This window comes from Pelmatolapia mariae, linkage group LG17 (genome assembly GCF_036321145.2).
Source record: "Pelmatolapia mariae isolate MD_Pm_ZW linkage group LG17, Pm_UMD_F_2, whole genome shotgun sequence".
Classification (NCBI taxonomy): domain Eukaryota; kingdom Metazoa; phylum Chordata; class Actinopteri; order Cichliformes; family Cichlidae; genus Pelmatolapia; species Pelmatolapia mariae.
The window spans coordinates 152,887-171,948 of record NC_086242.1 but is presented as its reverse complement, the minus strand read 5'-3'; the positions used below and the strand labels follow the sequence as shown (position 1 = coordinate 171,948).

Below are 19,062 nucleotides of genomic sequence, written 5' to 3'. Positions count from 1 at the left end.
GACATACAGTTTTTAATAGTTTTGTGGAGTTCAGTGGCACAGAGGACCGAGATAAGTATTTGCTCATTTGCCATCAAACACATGAGCAACATTCTTAAACCACAGAGTTTAGTACGATGTGCCCTTTGCAGTTACAAAAGCTTCGACTCTACCTGCTTTCCATGAGGTTTGGAAGTGTGTCTGTGGTGTTTGTGGGAATTTCTGGCCATCCTAGAAGCACATTGGTGAGGTCAGACTTAGGGATGGGTATCGTTTAGGTTTTATCCGATACCGGTGCCAAACCGGTACTTTTGAAACGGTGCCGGTGCTTAAACGGTGCTCGAACCGGTGCTTAAAGAATGGAGAACACACACTTTGTCCAAAAACCTCTCATGTTTAGCTGTTTTTTTGTAAAAAGATAACAATGTTAGCCTTTTCTGCAGCTATAGGGCATATATGGTATCACTCTTGGCTGGAGGCAGTGCTTAAACAATGGAAAACACAAACTTTGTCCAATAATCTCTCATGTTTAACTGTTTTTTGTAAAAAGATAACAATGTTAGCCTTCTGCAGCTATAGGGCATATATGGTATTACTCTTGGCTGGAAGCAGTGCTTAATCAATGGAAAAAACACAAAATTGGTCCAAAAACCTCTCATGTTTAACTGTTTCCCTCTTTTTCTTTGGTCATTTTAGCCTTTTTGGCCAGGGTGAAGGGAGCATCTGCCATCAAACAAGAAGACAGCCTCATGTAACTATGACGGTGTTTGCTAGTTCACCTTACATGCGTTAATTTAATAACGTGGTTAGCCTACTCAACGTAAATTACACACGAACAACATTAAACTACTCACGCAGAGAAGAACGGCTGCTGCTGCCATCATCATCCGTCATCATTTCTGCTACACTGGCAGGGCTAGGGGCCAGGACTCTCCTCTTCGGGTTTTTGGGGGATGTTGCTAACTCCAGGTCCGATAACAGGCACCACACCCGCAGTAGATGTGCCGGTGTGAGGTCTCGCAGCAAGCTATCAAACACGGTGCATTTCTCGGCTTTTAAAAAAACGCTATACGTCGCCAGGTGTTTCATCGGATTCGAGGCGTTACCTCCTTTGACAGTATCACAGTATCACCTTAAAGCACTTGTTGCAGGCTGCTGAGTTTGCATCTTTTGCTGTGAAGTACAGCCAGACTTTTGACCGCTTCGCCTTGGGCATTTTTAATCTGTAGCTCTGCTCTAAAGAACGTACGTACCTGGGCCCGCCTACTATCCTTGGAAAGGTAAAATGATTGGCTAGAATCCAAAGTGTATGACATCTCAAGAAAAAAAGCACCGAAATGTGCGCTGCTTTTCGGTCTGGTTACTACCGTTTATGTCAGAACCGGTGCCGGTACCCATCCCTAGTCAGACTGTAACCCCCCTCCCACAAACTTGGCACAGCGCAGTGAAACAAGCATCATTCTCCTGGCAGCTGCCAAACCCAGAGAAGCGCAACTTCACAGCTTCGCTACACCACTGCTTCCAACACACCGCTTTGGTGATGTAATGCTTGGATCCAAACAGCTTCCATGAAGCTCTGTACACACCGAGTTAATCTGAAGGCCACATGAAGTTTGGAGGTCTACAGCGACTAACTCTGCAGAAAGTTGGGACCTCTGTGCGCGATGCGCCTCCGCATCAGCTGACCCCGCTCTGTGACTGTACAAGGCAGAGGTCCTGTCATTCCCAGTCACTTTGTTGGAATACCGCTAACAGCTGACTATGGAATATTTGGTAGTAAGGAAATATCAGAACAGGTGGCATCCCATTACAGTACCAATCTGGAATTCACTAAGTGACCCATTCTTTCACAAATGTTGGCAGAAGCAGTCTGCATCATAAACACCTTCATTTAGAAACTGCATTTTGTGTTTACTTGTGTTATCTTTGTCCAATATTCAAATTGATCTGAAACATTTATGTGTGACAAAGGGGGCAAACACTTGTTCACACCACTGTTTTTCAAACCAACTCATGAAATAGATCCAATTATTAAATATTCTTCTGTTTGATCATTACAAATGAGAACAATGCACTCAGTGGGCAAACCTTTCTGAAGCACAGTCTTCTTCAGGCTTACCTCTGGGGTTAGCTGGCTGTGTCAGGCCTTTGATGTCAAGGGCACTAGTGATGTTGTCCTGTATGGTGGTCTGGTAACCCCCAACCACATGGCTGATGGTTTCTCTGAGATTACCCAGATTATAGAAGACCTGAAGGGCTGTGCCAACCTGGGTTGGGTTCTGATTATCAAAAGAAAGAAGGGGGGGGGGTGAAAATGAATGAGGCGTCTGTTTGGTGACAGCTTTAAAAGTCACTGTTACAGTGATCTCACAGAACGAAGCAGCTGCAGGTCCACTGCTACATTCATTTACATTTAGCTTAATTCACACAAGAACAAAAACCATTTGATGCGGAGAAAAGTAACATTATTGTTTTTGTCAGTGTCAGTTTTGAGTTATCTTCTATAAAAGCCTTTCTGATAGCATTAATAAGGTCGCTAAAAACTGTTTGGCTAACTTGACCTGCACTACACTTCTTAGCTTTGTGAGTGCTCCTGCCAGCTTCTGTAAACATGCAGTGAGCTCATGCATATCTACTGTAACACTTGATAAATCCCCGCCCTGCAAACAAACACACTCACACACAGACACGCGTTGTGAGTCTGTGACTCAGTGCTCGAGTGTTGAATGAATCGGTATCTCGTCTAATCTCCAAGCACGTGCTAATTCTCATTATGGACACAGTAATCCAAGTAAACATCAGAAGCACTTAGATAGAACGTAACAAGTTAATATGACTGCTACATACAGCGGAAACTGTCCTCGGCCTCTACTGTGTGCATGCATTCATGGACGTCGATCGCCTCTGAAGGGGCAGGACAATCTCTTCAGGATTATATGAGTGCCACGTCTCTCTCGTGAAATGTGCCAGGGGGTAAACTTGCCACAGTCTTGTCATCACAACAACGTTGCCAGGAAACAAGCAGAAATACCACAGAAGTACTGGCTGCTGTTCATTAAGAAACATCCTAGTCATTTTTTAATTTCTTCAAACATGTTCGTCAGTGAGATGTTGAGGAGTTGGTAAGTCTGAACAAACCCGGCTAGCTGCTCTCCTGTATTTCCAGTCTTTATGCTAAGCTAAGTTAACCTGTCCTGACAGCAATAACTGACGTAGACTGACATTATATATCAACTTACTCCTGAAAGGACAAATTGTGACTTCAGTCATGTTGACTGGGGTGTTGGTCCCTACCCATTAGGGACCATTGTGGGGGGGAGGAGAGCCCAGCTGTTAGAAGAACCTCAGAGCCAGAACAACGATGGGGTTTCTGGCCATGGGACACTGAACAAGCTCGTTATCCTCTTGAAGATATTCAAGGCGTTTGCTCAGCCAATCTAGATGAGTGTTGTGGACTTCTAGAAGACACTCAGCTACGTCCCTCAGGGATTCCTGTTGGGGGTGTTTCAGAAGGACCAGGTCTCCAAAAACCATTATTATTGGCCAATTGGTCCCTGTAGCAATCAATTCAATTCATTTCACTTCAGTTTTATTTATATAGTGCTAAATTACAACAACAGTCACCTCAAGGCGTGTTATACTGTAATTTAACGACCCCACAATAATACAGAGAAAACCCCAAGAAACAGACAGCCCCCTATCAGCAAGCACTTGGTGACAGTGGGAAGGAAAAACTTCCTTTTAACAGGAAGAAACCTCCAGCAGAGCCAGACTCAGGGAGGGGCGGGGCCATCTGCTGTGACTGGCTGAGGGTGAGGGGAGGGAGACAGACTCGCTGTAGAGAGAGCCAGAGATTAATATATCTAAAAGTAGTGTATAAACTGTGGGAGGAAGCCAGAGTACCCGGGGAGAACCCACGCAAACACACCATGCCGGGGTCTTTCCACACAGAAAGACCTGATGGTGGAATTGAACTGTGAGGCAACAGTGCTAACCACCGTGCCACCCTGCTGTCCTGTGTAGAAACACAGTGAGTGAGAAAAGATGACAGAAGAATAAACACTAAGCATCCCAGGAATTAAAGTCACCTTTTTATGATTGATGTTTTCTGTAATGGTGAACATCTGTGAAGGAGTCCATGGAGTCAGTACTGAGGTTAAAGGAACGCTTGGCTCAGCAGAGCTCTGACTCTTTGTCAGCCTGGCTACCTTGCTGAAGAAAAACCTGGGGTTGTTCTTATTTTCTTAAACCAGCGATGAAGATGAAGACGTCCCAGCTATACGGAGGACTCTTTTTTCCAGGCTAAATGAAGACCTTCTAACTTAGCGAGATGCCATTTCCTCTCCAGCTTACGGGTAATGTGTTTAAGGTGCACGTTTGAGAGTTATACCAGGGAGCCAAGGTTTCTTTCTCAGAGGAGTCACAGTATCCAGAGTCATACGCAGTAAAAGTATTAACAAGGTAACCGACCTCTTTGAAAGTAGTGTGTCGGCACATGGTACTGAAGAAGATAACAGAGAAGGAATTATATGTCTTTATTTAGTCACAGTGCTTCTAGAGAGACATCTACTGTAATGAAATGTACTCCCAACTGCTGTGTTATCCATTATTATACATTTAAATTAAATGTTATTAATGATCAGGGAAAAGAGGGGTTTCAGGGAATACTGTGACATGTTTAGTTTCTATGCTGTATGTCAAACCAAGAACCATCCTGAGAGCTGGGTTAACAATCACAGACAGCATTTCCAGAGGCAGTCAGCAGCTGCAGGGTTTCCCCGTCGGTGACGATTTTATCTTTGTGGTTTTATCAGGCAGTTTTCTCTGGTTTGCAGCCAATGGTGTGAAGTTGCAAAAATGAGAGTTAGCACCTTAGAGTCAGAAAGGGCTGAGTTCCGATTCAGGAATGGGCAGCTGCCCCACAGGAGCAGTCGAGTATCTCTGGGTCCTCTGCGCTAGGAAAGGTAGAGTGAAGTGGGACACTGACAGACGGATTGGTGCAGTTTTGGCAGTGATGCGGATACTGCAGCAGTCAGCGGTCATGAAGAGAAAGCAGAGTGTGAAAGCTAAGCCGATGATTTCTAAGCTAATCTGTGTTCCTATGAAACAGTGAAAGAACCACCGTTATTAGACCGGTGCTACGTTTACATTTAAAACCCTTAACGTTAGACTCTGTCAGGATACCAGACGAACAAAGTCCCTAACAGCGCTCTTCAGTGATGTTCATAAAAACAGAGTTACCCATAATATTAACATTACAGACTTTAGCTGCTGTTTGTTTGTTTTTTTAGATAAAGACGAGCGGCGTGGGTTTTTTGTTGTTTTTGTTTTTTTTTTACGTGGGTCAGTGGAGCTCCCACTCACCAGATGGGCTACAGGGTCTCTGCTAGCAAAAATCAGAGGACTGAGGTGAATCTCCCACACAGCCAGCACGTCCAAGCTTACATAACATTCACAACAAGCAACTGTGTAAGAAGCTGTCACTGTGTGTCCATACAGTACATACAGTATGTGTGATGTGTGCGTTTTTCATATGTGTACACACACACACACACAGCAGTGGTCAGGATAAAAATACTTCTGCTGTGGGTGGAATACACCGGGGGGACAGAGGTGTGTGTCTGTGTGTCTGTGTGTCTGCGTGTGTGTGTGTGTCGTTTGTCTATTTCTGGAGGAACAGCTTATTGTCTCGATGCAGACATAGCCGTTCACAGGAACTTTACAGTCACAGTCTCCCACTAATCTCCACTCTGTCAGCAGCTTCAACTCCTGCTCAGCATCTCTTTGGGTTCACACACTTAAACATGAAATAGCTCTAATGTTGTTATTTCTTCATCACCATAAATGAACTCTTCTTTCGTAGATGTTTCATTATCAAATATTGCAAAGAACTGTATCACCACTCCCATAACTGCTATGTTTTTAAAGGATCACAAACATACGATGCTATTTTGTGTTTTTTAACATTTTCACTACTGCTTGGTGAGAAGTATTTCACACTCTTACATGCACACTACTCGCAACAGCAGCATCTAAAAGCCATCACAGCTCTCACTGTGACTGCCAGCGACCTCCAGAAACCATTTGCCAACTGGTTTCGGAATAGCCGCAACCAGTTAGTGGTTGCCAGGTGAAGACTGACTGGTCTCTCAGCCAGTGTTACTGGAGCCTGATAAGTCACTGACATTCTCCCTTAGGAGGCTTAAATCTCAGGCAGCACACCGGGTCTCAGACAGCGCAGTACAGGTAGAAAACAAAAGAATGATATTTTCTACCTGGATTTCCATTCCTTGCTCCAGCAACCGCTTGGCCTGGTTCTCCACCTCGAGCCTGGCTCTGCTGATCAACAGCAAGTCGTTCTCGATCACCTCGATGCCACTCAGATCCACACCCTGTGACAGATAGTCTGGAGAAAGCACACAGGAGAATATTGAACATGGATCTGTCAAAAGTTATTAAAGAGCAAAGCCTGAACCATCAACATGAGTCAGAATCTGCAATTTAAAACAGACACATCAAAAGTATCTGACTGTTGGGTCCTGCCAAGTCCCATACGGCGCATACAAGCATACAAACAATCTTCAAATTTCAAAGACAATTAGTGACAATTTCTGGATGATATAGTTATAGTTAGTTTACTTCACAGTAAAGCACACAGAATCCTTCTTAACGTGGTTTTCTCACAACAAAGGAAGAAAATCGATTTCTTCACTAAAAATTTCATGTTTAAAATTATTCTGGTATTTGTGTTACTGTGAAATATATCCATTTAGAAACTGTCTCTATTTATTTTTTTGAATGCAATGTTGGACTTGCTGGGATAGGCTCGACCCCCCTGTGACAGATGGATGTTTCCAGTACACGGCTATGTTTTGATAGATGGAGAGGACCGAAAAATAAAAGGACATCAGCTGTTGAATATGAGAAGAGAGGCGGAAAGAGTGACCGGGACTGATAACAACCCATTTCAGAGATGCTATTTGTCTAGAGCTGCAGATTGTTTGTTCCCAGAGAGAGAGAGAGTGAGAGAGAGAGAGAGCGAGAGAGAGAGAGAGAGAGGTGAATAGTATTTACAGGCAGGTGGCAAGATGAGACACAGAGGACGAGGGAGTTGGACAGCAGCCACCTTCAATTCAAAACCAATCTGTTTGAAGCCTCAGACCCAGTGCGCTGGTTGCCAGAGAGCACGATGAAACAGATGAGCTCCACGTCTCTTTGCCTCCTTCTAGGTTTGTGTTTAAGAATGAAACTGGGTCTTTTCTGACTCGTGTCTAAATATGCACAGATAATGCAGGCCATTATGTGCTAGACCAGGGGTGGGCAATCTCAGCCCACGAGGGCCAGTGTCCCTGCAGGTTTTAGATGTGTCCTCGAACCAACCAGCTGATTTAAATGGCTAAATTAGCTCCTCAACATGTCCTGAAGTTCTTCAGAGGCCTGGTAACGAACTAATCATGTGATTCAGGTGTGTTGACCCAAGGTGAGATCTAAAACCTGCAGGGACACCGGCCCTCATGGACTGAGATTGCCCACCCCTGTGCTAGACCCAAAAGGAAAAATTATACTTTTGTACACACGTGGTAAATTCATTCAGCGTGTTAAATAGAGAACAAAGAGATAACAGTAACAGCTGCTCTAATATCACACCACGCATGGCAGGCCCAACTACGCCCAATGAGCCTTCACTGCGGTTACTTCCGCATATTTGAGTGGTTTTACACCAGATGCTGTTCCTGATGCAATCCCATTATGATTCCCACCTCCACCCAGAAACGAACCCGGGATCTTTGGCTTGTTAGGTGAATGTGTCAACCACTACAGCAGCCACTCTAATGGGACAGTGTTACACTTGCTTAGATGACCTGTGCAGAAAACAAGAGTCATGTGGATCTTCAGTAACGCACAGATGGCATGTGGGATTTTTTTTAAAGCACACAACTATTTGCATTGTTTACACACAGGACCAAGTGATGCATGGAGTAGACCAGCGATACTGAATGGAACGAGAGCTAGAGGAACCACAGAGGAGACAACAGGGCTGCAGAGCTGGAGCTGCTGCAGTTCAAAGGGAACATAAGATCACGGTCTAAGACCCAGAGGCAGAACAATGAGAGCAGTATTATGTGCTTCATGGAAACGTAGCATTTCCCAGACCACATTGCAGCAGTACCTGGCTTCTCTTTGGCCACACAGAGCTCCTCTGACTCGTTATCATTCCCAAAACATTCATTAATACCTCCCTGTCAAAGCTGGCAAATCCTTAAATGATATTAAATATAGTTTCCTTTTGCTCTGGACCCACGCATCAGCCACAGAGACTATTTGGTTAGATGTGCAAGTGTGTCAGGAGAGACCACTGAAATATGCCTCTCGCTTTACAGTGTTTCTCATACACACCAGAAATGGCACTGGGTGAATGCATGAAACATCACGTTGTTATGACCAAGTACCATATACTGGACGCTCGGTAATCACAGCAGCTTGTAAACACACCTCAAACTTCTCAGTTTCAAAGGGGCTTCAATTCCATGAGATGTTTCACCTCCCATCTGAGAAGATGATGATGATGAAACGTCTTCAGGAACCTTAATGAAGTCCAGACCCTTTTCTTTCCAAGCTCCTTAGACCACGATGACCTGCTGACTGAGAACTTTTAAATTTCAAGCTGAAATAATCCGTTATTTCTGAGGCCTCAAAACAGCTGATCATGCTGGAACTCACAGTGCCCTGGGAAGAGCGGATCGAGGAGGCCAATGAAAGGAAATGAGGAAAGTACCAGGAACTAGTGCAGGGGAAGGGGCTGGAAGACTTTCTATGAGCCCATAGAAGTGGGTTGTAGGGGCTTTGCAGGACGATCACTCTGCAAAGTCCTAGGCCAGCTGGGCGTGGCTGGGGCAGCCAAGAAGAGGGCCATCCAGGCTGTGAGTGAAGCGGCAGAGAAAGCCACAAGGTGGCTGTGGATCAAGAGGGCTGATCCGTGGGTAGCTACTGGTACGCAAGTCGGGGCCTGATCACCCTCGGCTGGGTCGCCTGGGCGAGGGTGTATGATGTTGTGAGACCCGAAACACCTGATGACCCCAGGATACATCACTGAAGATGCGTACCAGTGCATCCAGGAGATGTGTCTTTATAGTAGTTTCTATGCAGATGTTTCAGCTGATTAGCAAAGTTTTTATGAACCCATACTCATGGTCCTCCTGATAAGCAAACAAATAAGATCAAATAAAAGAAACCTTTACAGGTCAGCTCACATCTGCACTAAAAGACAAAGGAAAGCATTGAAATAGAAATAAAACTGAGAAATGGATCCATTTGTTACTGTGAAACGTCAAACATACCAAACAAAAACAGGACAGGAGACAAAATGACTTTCTTCAAGCTGAACTTAGATTCTCTGACAAATACTTTGTTGATAAAAAAGGAGATGTGTTGTAACACAAAGCAGACAGCTCTGCAGGAAGTTTTATTTTTAGCTTTCAAGAAGAAGAATGCCTGAAACATCTTTGTAAACACAGCACGTATAAAGAAGCACAGAGACTGTGCAGCTGCTAAGCTCAAGGCCATCACAACTAGTCCTTCTGTTTGTCCATTTGCTTAAAGGCACAATGTCAATGATCTTCTCTAATCTTTCAAATTGGGTATTACCTCTCCCTCATACATCCTTAGCATTTTAAATAAATACACGATAAAACCAAAACATGTTGGCTACAAACGGAGACAAAGAAATTCATTACCCGTGAAATTAATCTGAATACGTTTTTACTTAAAGAACCGTATATTTGGCTGGTGGGTGTTCTTATATAAACACACAAGATAAAAAGCTGTTCTTAATAATAATAAAGCAACTGGGGGTGTTCACGAGGATGAGAGAGATGGAGAGACAGTTCAAAGATATACCCCTATATTGTTTTCACACAAACTCGGATGTTATTTAATGCTTACCTGCTTCTTCTGCAGGTTCAAAGATGGAGCGAGCTCTGAAGTTGTTCAGTGATGACTGTTGGATTTGTGTGTGAAGTATTTGTGCACCGGCACTATTTGTAAATCAAATGTGTGAAGCTCGGACTCTTAGCAATAAAAATGAGACTCTGAAGCCTAACGTCAGTGTCTATTAATATGGCATTTGGCGCTTAAGTACAAAGTTGGTTGTGTATTCCTGAAAGCACACTTTTGCGTTCAATGTGCACATCTGTTTGAAATAGTGGAGACGATATGTGTCACTACATTTATGAGCTCTGCTGTGCTTAGAACAGCATAAGAGTTTAAACTGAGCAGAAATGTTTGTGTTCGGTCTCCTTCCTTTGTTTTCTTTCACATTTCATGTAAATTGTCATCAGAGAAAAAGCCTGTATTCAGTTCCTCTTCATAACCCCAGGCTCGGCCATCTCTCTCCTGCTAAACACCTGATGTGGCTGAGAACAGGTGGACTACAGAGACCATCATCCCTGTTACATTTCTTGAATAAACAGATGAAGAGCAGCAGCCAGATGTAGGAAAATGTGAAAAATCATGTTCACCCTACACAAAACAGACACGGTCCTGATCTGAATTCTGATCCAACGTGTCGGGGTTGGCTTTGTCTGGTGGTGCTGTTGTTGCCATGCCAATGACAAGTATCTCTAATTAGTGCACTCGCGAGCTACGCCGCAGATACGCACGGCGAGCAATAAGGGCAACACCGCAGCTACTCGAATGGTAGCCAGATCGGGACAATTAAGCATGCAGCATGGGGCAGGTGGCAGGTGCTTTGCAAACACAAACACTGGAGGAGTGGCCAAAGTCCTGACAGGAAAGATGCTGTCGTTGGTATCGTCATGGCCACTGCTTCCTATCTGGGCTCTTTAATGAGGGCAAACAAACTTATGGGGAGATGGCGCAGAAGAAAAGGGAAACAAACAATGACTCCTGCATGCTGGAAACAAGACTTATTACAAGCAGCTCAAAACACATATACAGTACAGTAAGAAACAAAGCATGAGAGTGGGAAAAACATTAGGACAGCGTCTGCTTTGTGAGTCCAATTGGTCAAGCGCAAAAGTGCAAAAAGAAAAAAAAGAGCAGGAAAAGATGGTTTGATGGTGGGGGGTGATGGAGGGGGCGGGAGCAGTGGATGAGTAGGATGGGCTACTAGAGGTGGAAACGGAGACAGGCTGACAGAAAGAGAAGCGAAGCAGAGCGCAGAGAGGGGGAGGCAAGGCTGTGGTCTTACGAGTCCCTCGCTCTCTCTCTGGAGTTGCATGCAGTCAGATTTCCACCCAGAAAGGATTCAACAGTGTGATCGCTGCACGACGGACTGCTGAGCTGCACCTCACACACTCTCATCACCTGAGGCCACCGCACTACCTCACCTGAGGACGAAGAACTCGGACAGAGCCAAGGATCACTGAGAGACGATCCCAGCAGGTAAACTAATGCACGGCATCATCATCATATAGTGCTGCTCTGACAGCATGTGAATGTGCTCCAAAAGGAATTCATTTTTAGATAAACACACACAGCATGCTGACATGTTGCTGAGCTGTGAGTCACGATTTTCCAGCAGTGATTATTCCGAGTGGAGAATAATTAGACCAAATGAGCGGCTGGCAAGCAGCAACAAACACTTCTCACAAGATAAACGGAGCGACTTTGCTGCCCCCTGAGGAGATGGACACAACAAAACGCTGATACAACACCAAACTCATTTACACGCTTTAGGCTGAGGTCAGCAGGACAAACGTTATCATGTCACAGATAATATGAGTTTAAATAAAAGAGTAATTTTGTGTTCTCAAAGGGGCATTTTTAAGATTACACTACAGCAAATGAAGGTGTTGAACTCTGTTTGGGGACAAATGTGTTGACGAAAAGTCTGAGCTGACAGCACACAGCTAACACTTACTGTCAGCATGTGTTCAATGTGCAAAAATACTGATGTACCTCAAATTTACCTTGTTTTTAAATCAGTGAAGACACCAGATTTATACATTTAGGTATTTTTAATCTTTTAGAATAATCAAAATGGCGCATGCACCGTTGGCTCCAGTAATGTTTCAGAAATGTATGAATCCTACATTTACATGAGGAATATTGGACCAAGTGTGGCATGATGCCATCATTTCTGGCTTTAGATTAGATTTTTTGTGAGTACAATTGAATTCATTCAAAGTTCAATTATTCAACTGTAGGAAAATTTGGATCTCTATCAGGAATTATCTGATCCGATTAAGACCAGACAGTTTAAGTTCAGATATAGTCATGTGGTGACAAACCGATGTGTGCTCTGTTTTTGGGATCAGTGTCGTTCCATACACGTGAATTAAATTCAGTTTTACGTATACAGTGCCAAACCCCAACAACAGTCGCCTTGGTTGTACCGTAAAGGCCGTACAAACGTGTGCAGAGAACCAGCTCGCAGTATTCAGCACTCATTTTGTGAACACCACATGATGAGAACCATCAAAGACAAAAGGCAAGGCATCAAAAACTGATTAAACACAGACTGTGCACATGAAGAAGAGGGCAGAGGGACCAGGCCATGTGTTAGAGGATGATCAACCAGTTGAGTTAAATGATAGAGATGTGATGTGACATCCAGACCAGGAGGAAAACATTTCCTAATAAAAAATATTTCACCTTTTCCTGCCCTAGGGTCATATGGAATTTGACTGAGGAGCAGCACAAAGGAAGGGGGAGAAAATCCTGATGACAGAGGGACGTGGAAAAATTCTCTGCTTCAATCAGTTCTTCCAGTCTATGAATGATAAATCTGTGGATGGACTCCGTTAGTCCGACTGGTATATAAGGACTCTGTGTGCATGTGTGACTATCTCGGTGCTGACCTTGGTGCAACACTCCCTGCCCTTGGACCACAGGCCTCTAAAGTTCAGAGCAACAATCAAACAATCTTCCTTCCCCCCATTTTCAACCTTCTCCCTTCAGTGTTGTGCAGAACACGAGAACCTGACAAAGTCTCACAGGTGCGTTAGCCCCTAACGGGACTTTCATAATCTCCAAACATCAAAAGCTGAATATGTCCTGAAAAGCTGGAAGCAGAGCAGAGAGGAGGATTGTTTTGCTGCTGGCATCATTTTCAGGCAGAGATGACACTGGAGGCAACAGTTTAAGCACAACGGACAATGACAGGACAGAGCTTTACATGAAAGACGCCATTGATGTTAGTTCACTGGTGCAAATCACATGCACCCCGAAGAGGGGTGGGTGTGCACTGCACAGACTTTTACCACTGGATAACTGGAACCAGTATCCCTGAACATCCAAAGCTGCAAAAGAGATGGATCAAACAAATGAACTTTACCAAGTCCGGAGACAGTGGAGTGGTCCAACATGCTTCTAATACTGCTAAGCTGGAGAGGACACTGCTAGCAGGAAGTGGTGAGTTTAAACCTCTCGAATCCACACCACATATCTCAGTCTTGGACGATTACATTTGACTTGTTCCCAACAAGAACACTACAAGTCCTAAAGCTAAAGAACCTGGTGTAAGTGGAACCAATGAAAACGTGTGTTCAAGGCAAAAAAATATATACATAAATGTTTTTATAGATATTTTATATATTAAACAGCTACACTAATGGAAACCTTACTTTCACTCGGTGTGGCTGTAAACATGGAAAACAACTACAGTAACTGCAAACAAATGTTAAAAACACTCGAGTAAAAGGTCACTGGCTGTTCTCTTCACACACCTGGCCAATAACGACATGCTTTTCTTGGTTAAAGCACTGCTCTTTATACAAACATGTGTCCAGTTCCACTTTGGTAAAATCATTTAAGCCTCCTGGAGTCTTAGAAATGTTCTAATACAAACTAAGCTAACCTTAACCATTGGCACATGTATTTGACGGTCAGTGTTTTCTTTCCTGTCTGACTGCAGCTATCCAAAGACGTTCTTTGGTTTTTACCCTTTTCAAATTTATTTTAGACGATCCATTCTTCACTAAAACCAAGTGCAGTGTCCTTTGCAGGGTTTGCCGGTTTGATGACACTTGAACAAATCTTTCATATAACTAAGCTTTCACACTTCTGAACAGTCTGTGTTTGTGCAAACTACTCTTCAGGCCTCTTCCTCCTATCAAGATAATGCACACGTCCTCAGTGTTGATGTCTGCAGCCACCATGAGCAACACGACTGTGCTTGACACCGCTGACCCATCTGATCTTGACATGAACTCTTCTGAGGCAATATATCCCATCAGCTTCCAGGTATTGCTGCACCCTTATAAACACGTCTTAGATTGCATTCAGTGAACTTCAAAAGGAGATCAGAGACCTCCTTTAACTTTTTTAATAAAATGTTTCTAATATAGGTGCTTTTAAGTAAGAAAATTATATTATTGTTTTTAAACATCTGATGTCTTCTCACATCGGTTTCTTTTTTGATTATTATTACTATTATTAGTAATATTACACAGCTGTAGGATATTTGCTTACAGTCAAATAAAAAATATGGAATTTAACTTCCACAAAATGTTCAGTGAAACGTCCTCATATCCTCCACTGTCCTTCTGTCGACAGGCTTCTCTGACAGGCTTCTTGCTGTTGGAGATCATTCTGGGTCTGAGCTCCAACCTCACTGTGCTGATCCTCTACTGTATGAAGCAGAACCTCATCAGCTCTGTGTCCAACATCATCACCATGAACCTGCATGTGGTTGATGTGTTGGTGAGTAGGGATGTGCGCCAAAAACAGCTTCACAGCTCTGCTTGCATTTATTACACTACGTGCTCACTATGTCAGGCAACTGGTTTATCAGTAACTCAAGTAATCCAACAACGAACTCCTATTCAAAGCATCATGTGTCAGAAAGGCATAAACGGCATCATACCAAAGCAATATCAGCACAGCAGATAATGAAAACTCCAGTGCGAACATGACAGTGAGGAACACAAAAATGTGCATTTTCGTCTTTTTTTTGCATTTTAGCCTCATTCTTATTTTGCACACACTGCCATTACCTGCTCCAGCGCCCAATGACCTCTGAAGAAGGCCAACGCCATTTCCTCCCCTGTGGTCATCGCTTCCACTAACAACACTATCAGAGTCAGCTGCTTAGAGGCATTTCATAGCACTATGGTTTACCACTGAATGGTTTTCACATCATTGAGAAGGATCATGTCACCAACGAGAGTTTAGTGTTGTTTAACTGCTCTACAGGGGAAGACCCTGCAGGTGGAGTGGATGTGATGAATCATAGTGAGCCCATTAATAATACTGCATTTTTAACAATCCTATGTACTAACCTTGTTAAAACCATATTTTTAAATATCATGCAAAAACACAAACTTGTAGCACATATCTGCATCTCCACTAGAAGCATGTGACTGAAAGCAGCAGTACATTTTGTCCAATTACAGTTGACACTGAACCCTTTGTTGAGCAGGTAGATGAAACCATATGTAAACGGTTTTGATTTGCAGGGGCTTTATCAAAAACTCGTCCCCAGTTTGGCTGTGTACAGTTCTGACTGTCATATTTAACTGTATGTTTCTTTTCTTCCTGCCCACTCCTGTTTATCAATAGCAGCAGAGGTATACCAAGGTTAATACAGGCAATTAATACCAAACAACACTGTGGGAAAAAACTTAAACAATTAACAGCATGCATATTAAAAATACTGGTAGCTGCCAGAGTTACCCCTCAGCCTCATAGTAGATAGATACGACTTCCTTCTTATCTTATTGCATTAACAAGATTTTCAGGAAACCAAACCTCTGACCTTGACCTTTAGGTCGAGGTCACTGAAATTTCAGCTCATATGACATGTTTAACAGATGCGCCTATGGTATGAATTTCACAATCCTACGTGACTTCGTTCTGAAGCTATCAGATTCAGAAAGTTGGTTGCCCGCTCACCCTCCGGTCGGCAGGGTGACAACAATAACTCATCAGCCTTTTACAGTCGAGGGATAAAAACTGGACTTGGAGGAAAAAAATAAAGAATAAATTCAATAAGCCTGCCTTTAACCAATACATGAGATAAAATCAAATATGTTGCATTTGGGACATGATCTGTCTCCATCTCTACTTCCAGATATGTGTGTGCTGCATCCCACTGACAACTGTGGTGATTCTGATTCCACTGGAGGTGGACACAGCCATGATGTGCTGCTTCCATGAAGCCTGCGTCTCCTTCACGAGTGTAGCAACCGCTGCTAATGTCCTAGCCATCACCGTGGACCGTTATGACATCTCAGTACGTCCAGCGAACCGTGTGCTTACAATGGGCCGAGCAGTGGTTCTGCTGGGATCCATCTGGGCTTTATCCTTTTTCAGTTTCCTCGTTCCATTCATGGAAGTGGGCTTCTTTATCAGATCCAGTTCATATCTTTTGAACCAGACTACAGTGGTGACTGTACCTCATACAAATGAGTACTACACAGAGGTGGGTCTGTACTATCACCTGCTAGCACAGATTCCTATATTCTTTTTCACAGCTGTTGTAATGCTGGTGACTTACTACAAGATTCTTCAGGCTCTTAACATTCGCATTGGAACACGGTTTCAGAACAACTTACCTAAAAAGAAGCAAAAGAGCAAAAACACCATCTCTCTTAGCACTGCAGCACAAGCAGAGTCAACTGAGGTTTCACAGAGCAGTACAGGTGTCAGGGCAGGTGGAAATGCACCTTTGGGCATGCGGGCCTCAGTGTCTGTGATTATCGCACTAAGACGAGCCGTAAAGCGTCATCGAGAGAGAAGAGAGAGGCAGAAACGAGTCTTCAGAATGTCTCTTCTCATCATTTCCACGTTCTTATTTTGTTGGACTCCAATAACTGTACTCAACACCATCATCCTCAGTACTGGACCCAGTGATCTGGCTGATCGCCTCCGCCTTGGTTTCTTGGTAATGGCCTATGGAACCACCATCTTTCACCCACTCCTCTACGCCTTCACCCGGCAGAAGTTCCAAAAGGTTTTGAAGAGCAAGATGAAGAAGAGGGTGGTGTCTGTTGTTGAAGCTGATCCTACACCAAACAATGTGGTCATACATAACTCATGGATCGACCCCAGGAGAAACAAGAAGGTCACCTTTGAGGACACAGAAGCCAGACAAAAATGTCTATGTTCACAGGACGCAGAGTAATGGGGCTAGCTCAAATGTAAATATGTCAGATATATACAATATATTGCTAAAAGGGAGATGGAAGGTATTTAGAAAAAACAGGGGAGAAAAACTAAAGCTAAAATGGTGTGCTGCTTAAACAATGGAATGCTTACACTATATTGCCAAAAATATTCCATATTATCAACAAAAAATTCAATTCTGGATTTAACAGGAAGTCAATGAAGGGAAGACAATACAGGAGAAATATGCTCTCTCTTTCTAGTCCCTGTCAGGACTCTTGCTGCAGCATTTTGGATTAGCTGAAGGCTTTTCAGGGAGTTTTTAGGACATCCTGATAATAATGAATTACAGTAGTCCAGCCTGGAAGTAATAAATGCATGAACTAGTTTTTCAGCGTCACTCTGAGACAGGATATTTCTAACTTTAGAGATGTTGCACAAATGGAAGAAAGCAGTCTTACATATTTGTTTAATATGTGCATTGAAGGACATGTCCTGGTCAAAAATGACTCCAAGGTTCCTCACAGTGTTACTGGAGGCCAAGGTAATGCCATCCAGAGTAAGAATCTGCTTAGATACCATATTTCTAAGATTTTCAGGGCCGAGTACAATAACCTCAGTTTGATCTGAATTAAGAAGCAGAAAGTTAGCGGCCATCCAGGTCTTTATGTCTTTAAGACATTCCTGCAGTTTAACTCATTGGTGTGTGTTACCTGGCTTCATGGACAGATAGAGCTGGGTGTCATCTGCATAGCAGTGAAAATTTATGCTATGTCTTCTAATGATACTGCCTAAGGGAAGCATGTATAATGTAAACAGAATTGGTCCTAGCACTGAACCCTGTGGAACTCCATAATTAACCCTCAGTGTGTGAAGAGGACTCTCCATTTACATGAACAAATTGGAGTCTATTAGATAGATATGATACAAACCACTGCAGTGCAGTACCTGTAATACCTACAGCGTGCTCTAATCGCTCTAATAGGATATTATGGTCGACAGTATCGAACGCTGCACTGAGGTCTAGCAGGACAAGCACAGAGATGAGTCCACTGTCAGAGGCCATAAGAAGATCATTTGTAACCTTCACTAAAGCTGTTTCTGTGCTGTGATGAGCTCTGAAACCTGACTGAAACTCTTCAAATAAGCCATTCCTCTGCAGATGATCTGTTAGCTGTTTGACAACTACTCTTTCAAGGATGTTTGATATGAAAGGAAGGTTGGAGATTGGCCTATAATTAGCTAAGACTGCTGGGTCTAGAGATGCTTTTTAAGTAAAGGTTTAACTACAGCCAGCTTGAAGGCCTGTGGTACATAGCCGATTATTAGAGATAGGTTGATCATATTTAAGATTGAAGCATTAATTAATGGCAGGACTTCTTTGAGCAGTTTTGTAGGAATGGGGTCTAAAAGACACGTTGATGGTTTGGAGGAAGTAATTATTGAAGTTAACTCAGAAAGATCAATTGGAGAAAAAGAGTCTAACTTAACATCAATGGTACTAAGAGTAGCTGTAGATAATATTACATCTGTGGGATGATTATTGGTAATTTTTTCTCTAATGATAAAAATTTTATTTGTGAAGAAGTTCATGAAGTCATTACTAGTTAGCGTTAAAGGGATTGTTGGCTCAGTAGAGCTCTGACTGTTTGTCAGCCTGGCTACAGTGCTGAAGAGAAACCTGGGGTTGTTCTTATTTCCTTCAATCAGTGACGAATAGTAAGATGTTCTGGCTTTGCGGAGGGCTTTCTTATAAAGCAGCAAACTATTTCTCCAGGCTAAATGATGATCCTCTAAATTTGTGACACGCCATTTCCTCTCCAGCTTACGAGTTATCTGCTTTAGGCTACGTGTTTGAGAATTATACCACGGAGTCAGGTACTTCTGATTTGAGGCCTTAGTTTTCACAGGAGCTACAGTATATAAAGTTGAACGCAGGGAAGAAGTAAAAATATTAAAAAAGATAAAGGACCTGTGTGGGAACACTACCACTACTACTCCCACTCTGCAACGTGT

General features: G+C 43.2%; 2 protein-coding genes across 2 annotated transcripts in view; one reads left to right on the top strand and one right to left on the bottom strand.

Annotated features, from left to right (window-relative positions):
- The window catches only part of cog5 (component of oligomeric golgi complex 5), a 49,377-nt gene that overhangs the window by 15,549 nt on the left and 14,766 nt on the right, over nucleotides 1-19,062 (bottom strand). The window contains exons 7-8 of the mRNA XM_063460827.1: nucleotides 6,255-6,385; nucleotides 2,099-2,258 (exon numbers count right to left, since the gene is read on the bottom strand). Coding sequence (XP_063316897.1) covers nucleotides 2,099-2,258; nucleotides 6,255-6,385 — 291 coding nt within the window. The remainder of the gene's footprint in view (nucleotides 1-2,098; nucleotides 2,259-6,254; nucleotides 6,386-19,062) is intronic.
- LOC134616055 (G-protein coupled receptor 22-like) lies at nucleotides 11,177-17,488 on the top strand. The gene is made up of 5 exons (XM_063460828.1): nucleotides 11,177-11,382; nucleotides 12,610-13,353; nucleotides 14,040-14,184; nucleotides 14,497-14,643; nucleotides 16,013-17,488. The coding sequence occupies exons 3-5, from the start codon at nucleotides 14,062-14,064 to the stop codon at nucleotides 17,063-17,065; spliced, it is 1,323 nt and encodes a 440-aa protein (XP_063316898.1). The 5' UTR covers nucleotides 11,177-11,382; nucleotides 12,610-13,353; nucleotides 14,040-14,061; the 3' UTR covers nucleotides 17,066-17,488.

What these genes read in the sequence shown, in the direction of transcription:
- LOC134616055 (XM_063460828.1), top strand. Translation starts at nt 14,062, where the DNA reads ATGCACACGTCCTCAGTGTTGATGTCTGCAGCCACCATGAGCAACACG. An exon ending in TATATCCCATCAGCTTCCAG is followed by an intron (nt 14,185 to 14,496) that starts GTATTGCTGCAC and finishes TTCTGTCGACAG; the next exon opens with GCTTCTCTGACAGGCTTCTT. An exon ending in TGCATGTGGTTGATGTGTTG is followed by an intron (nt 14,644 to 16,012) that starts GTGAGTAGGGAT and finishes CTCTACTTCCAG; the next exon opens with ATATGTGTGTGCTGCATCCC.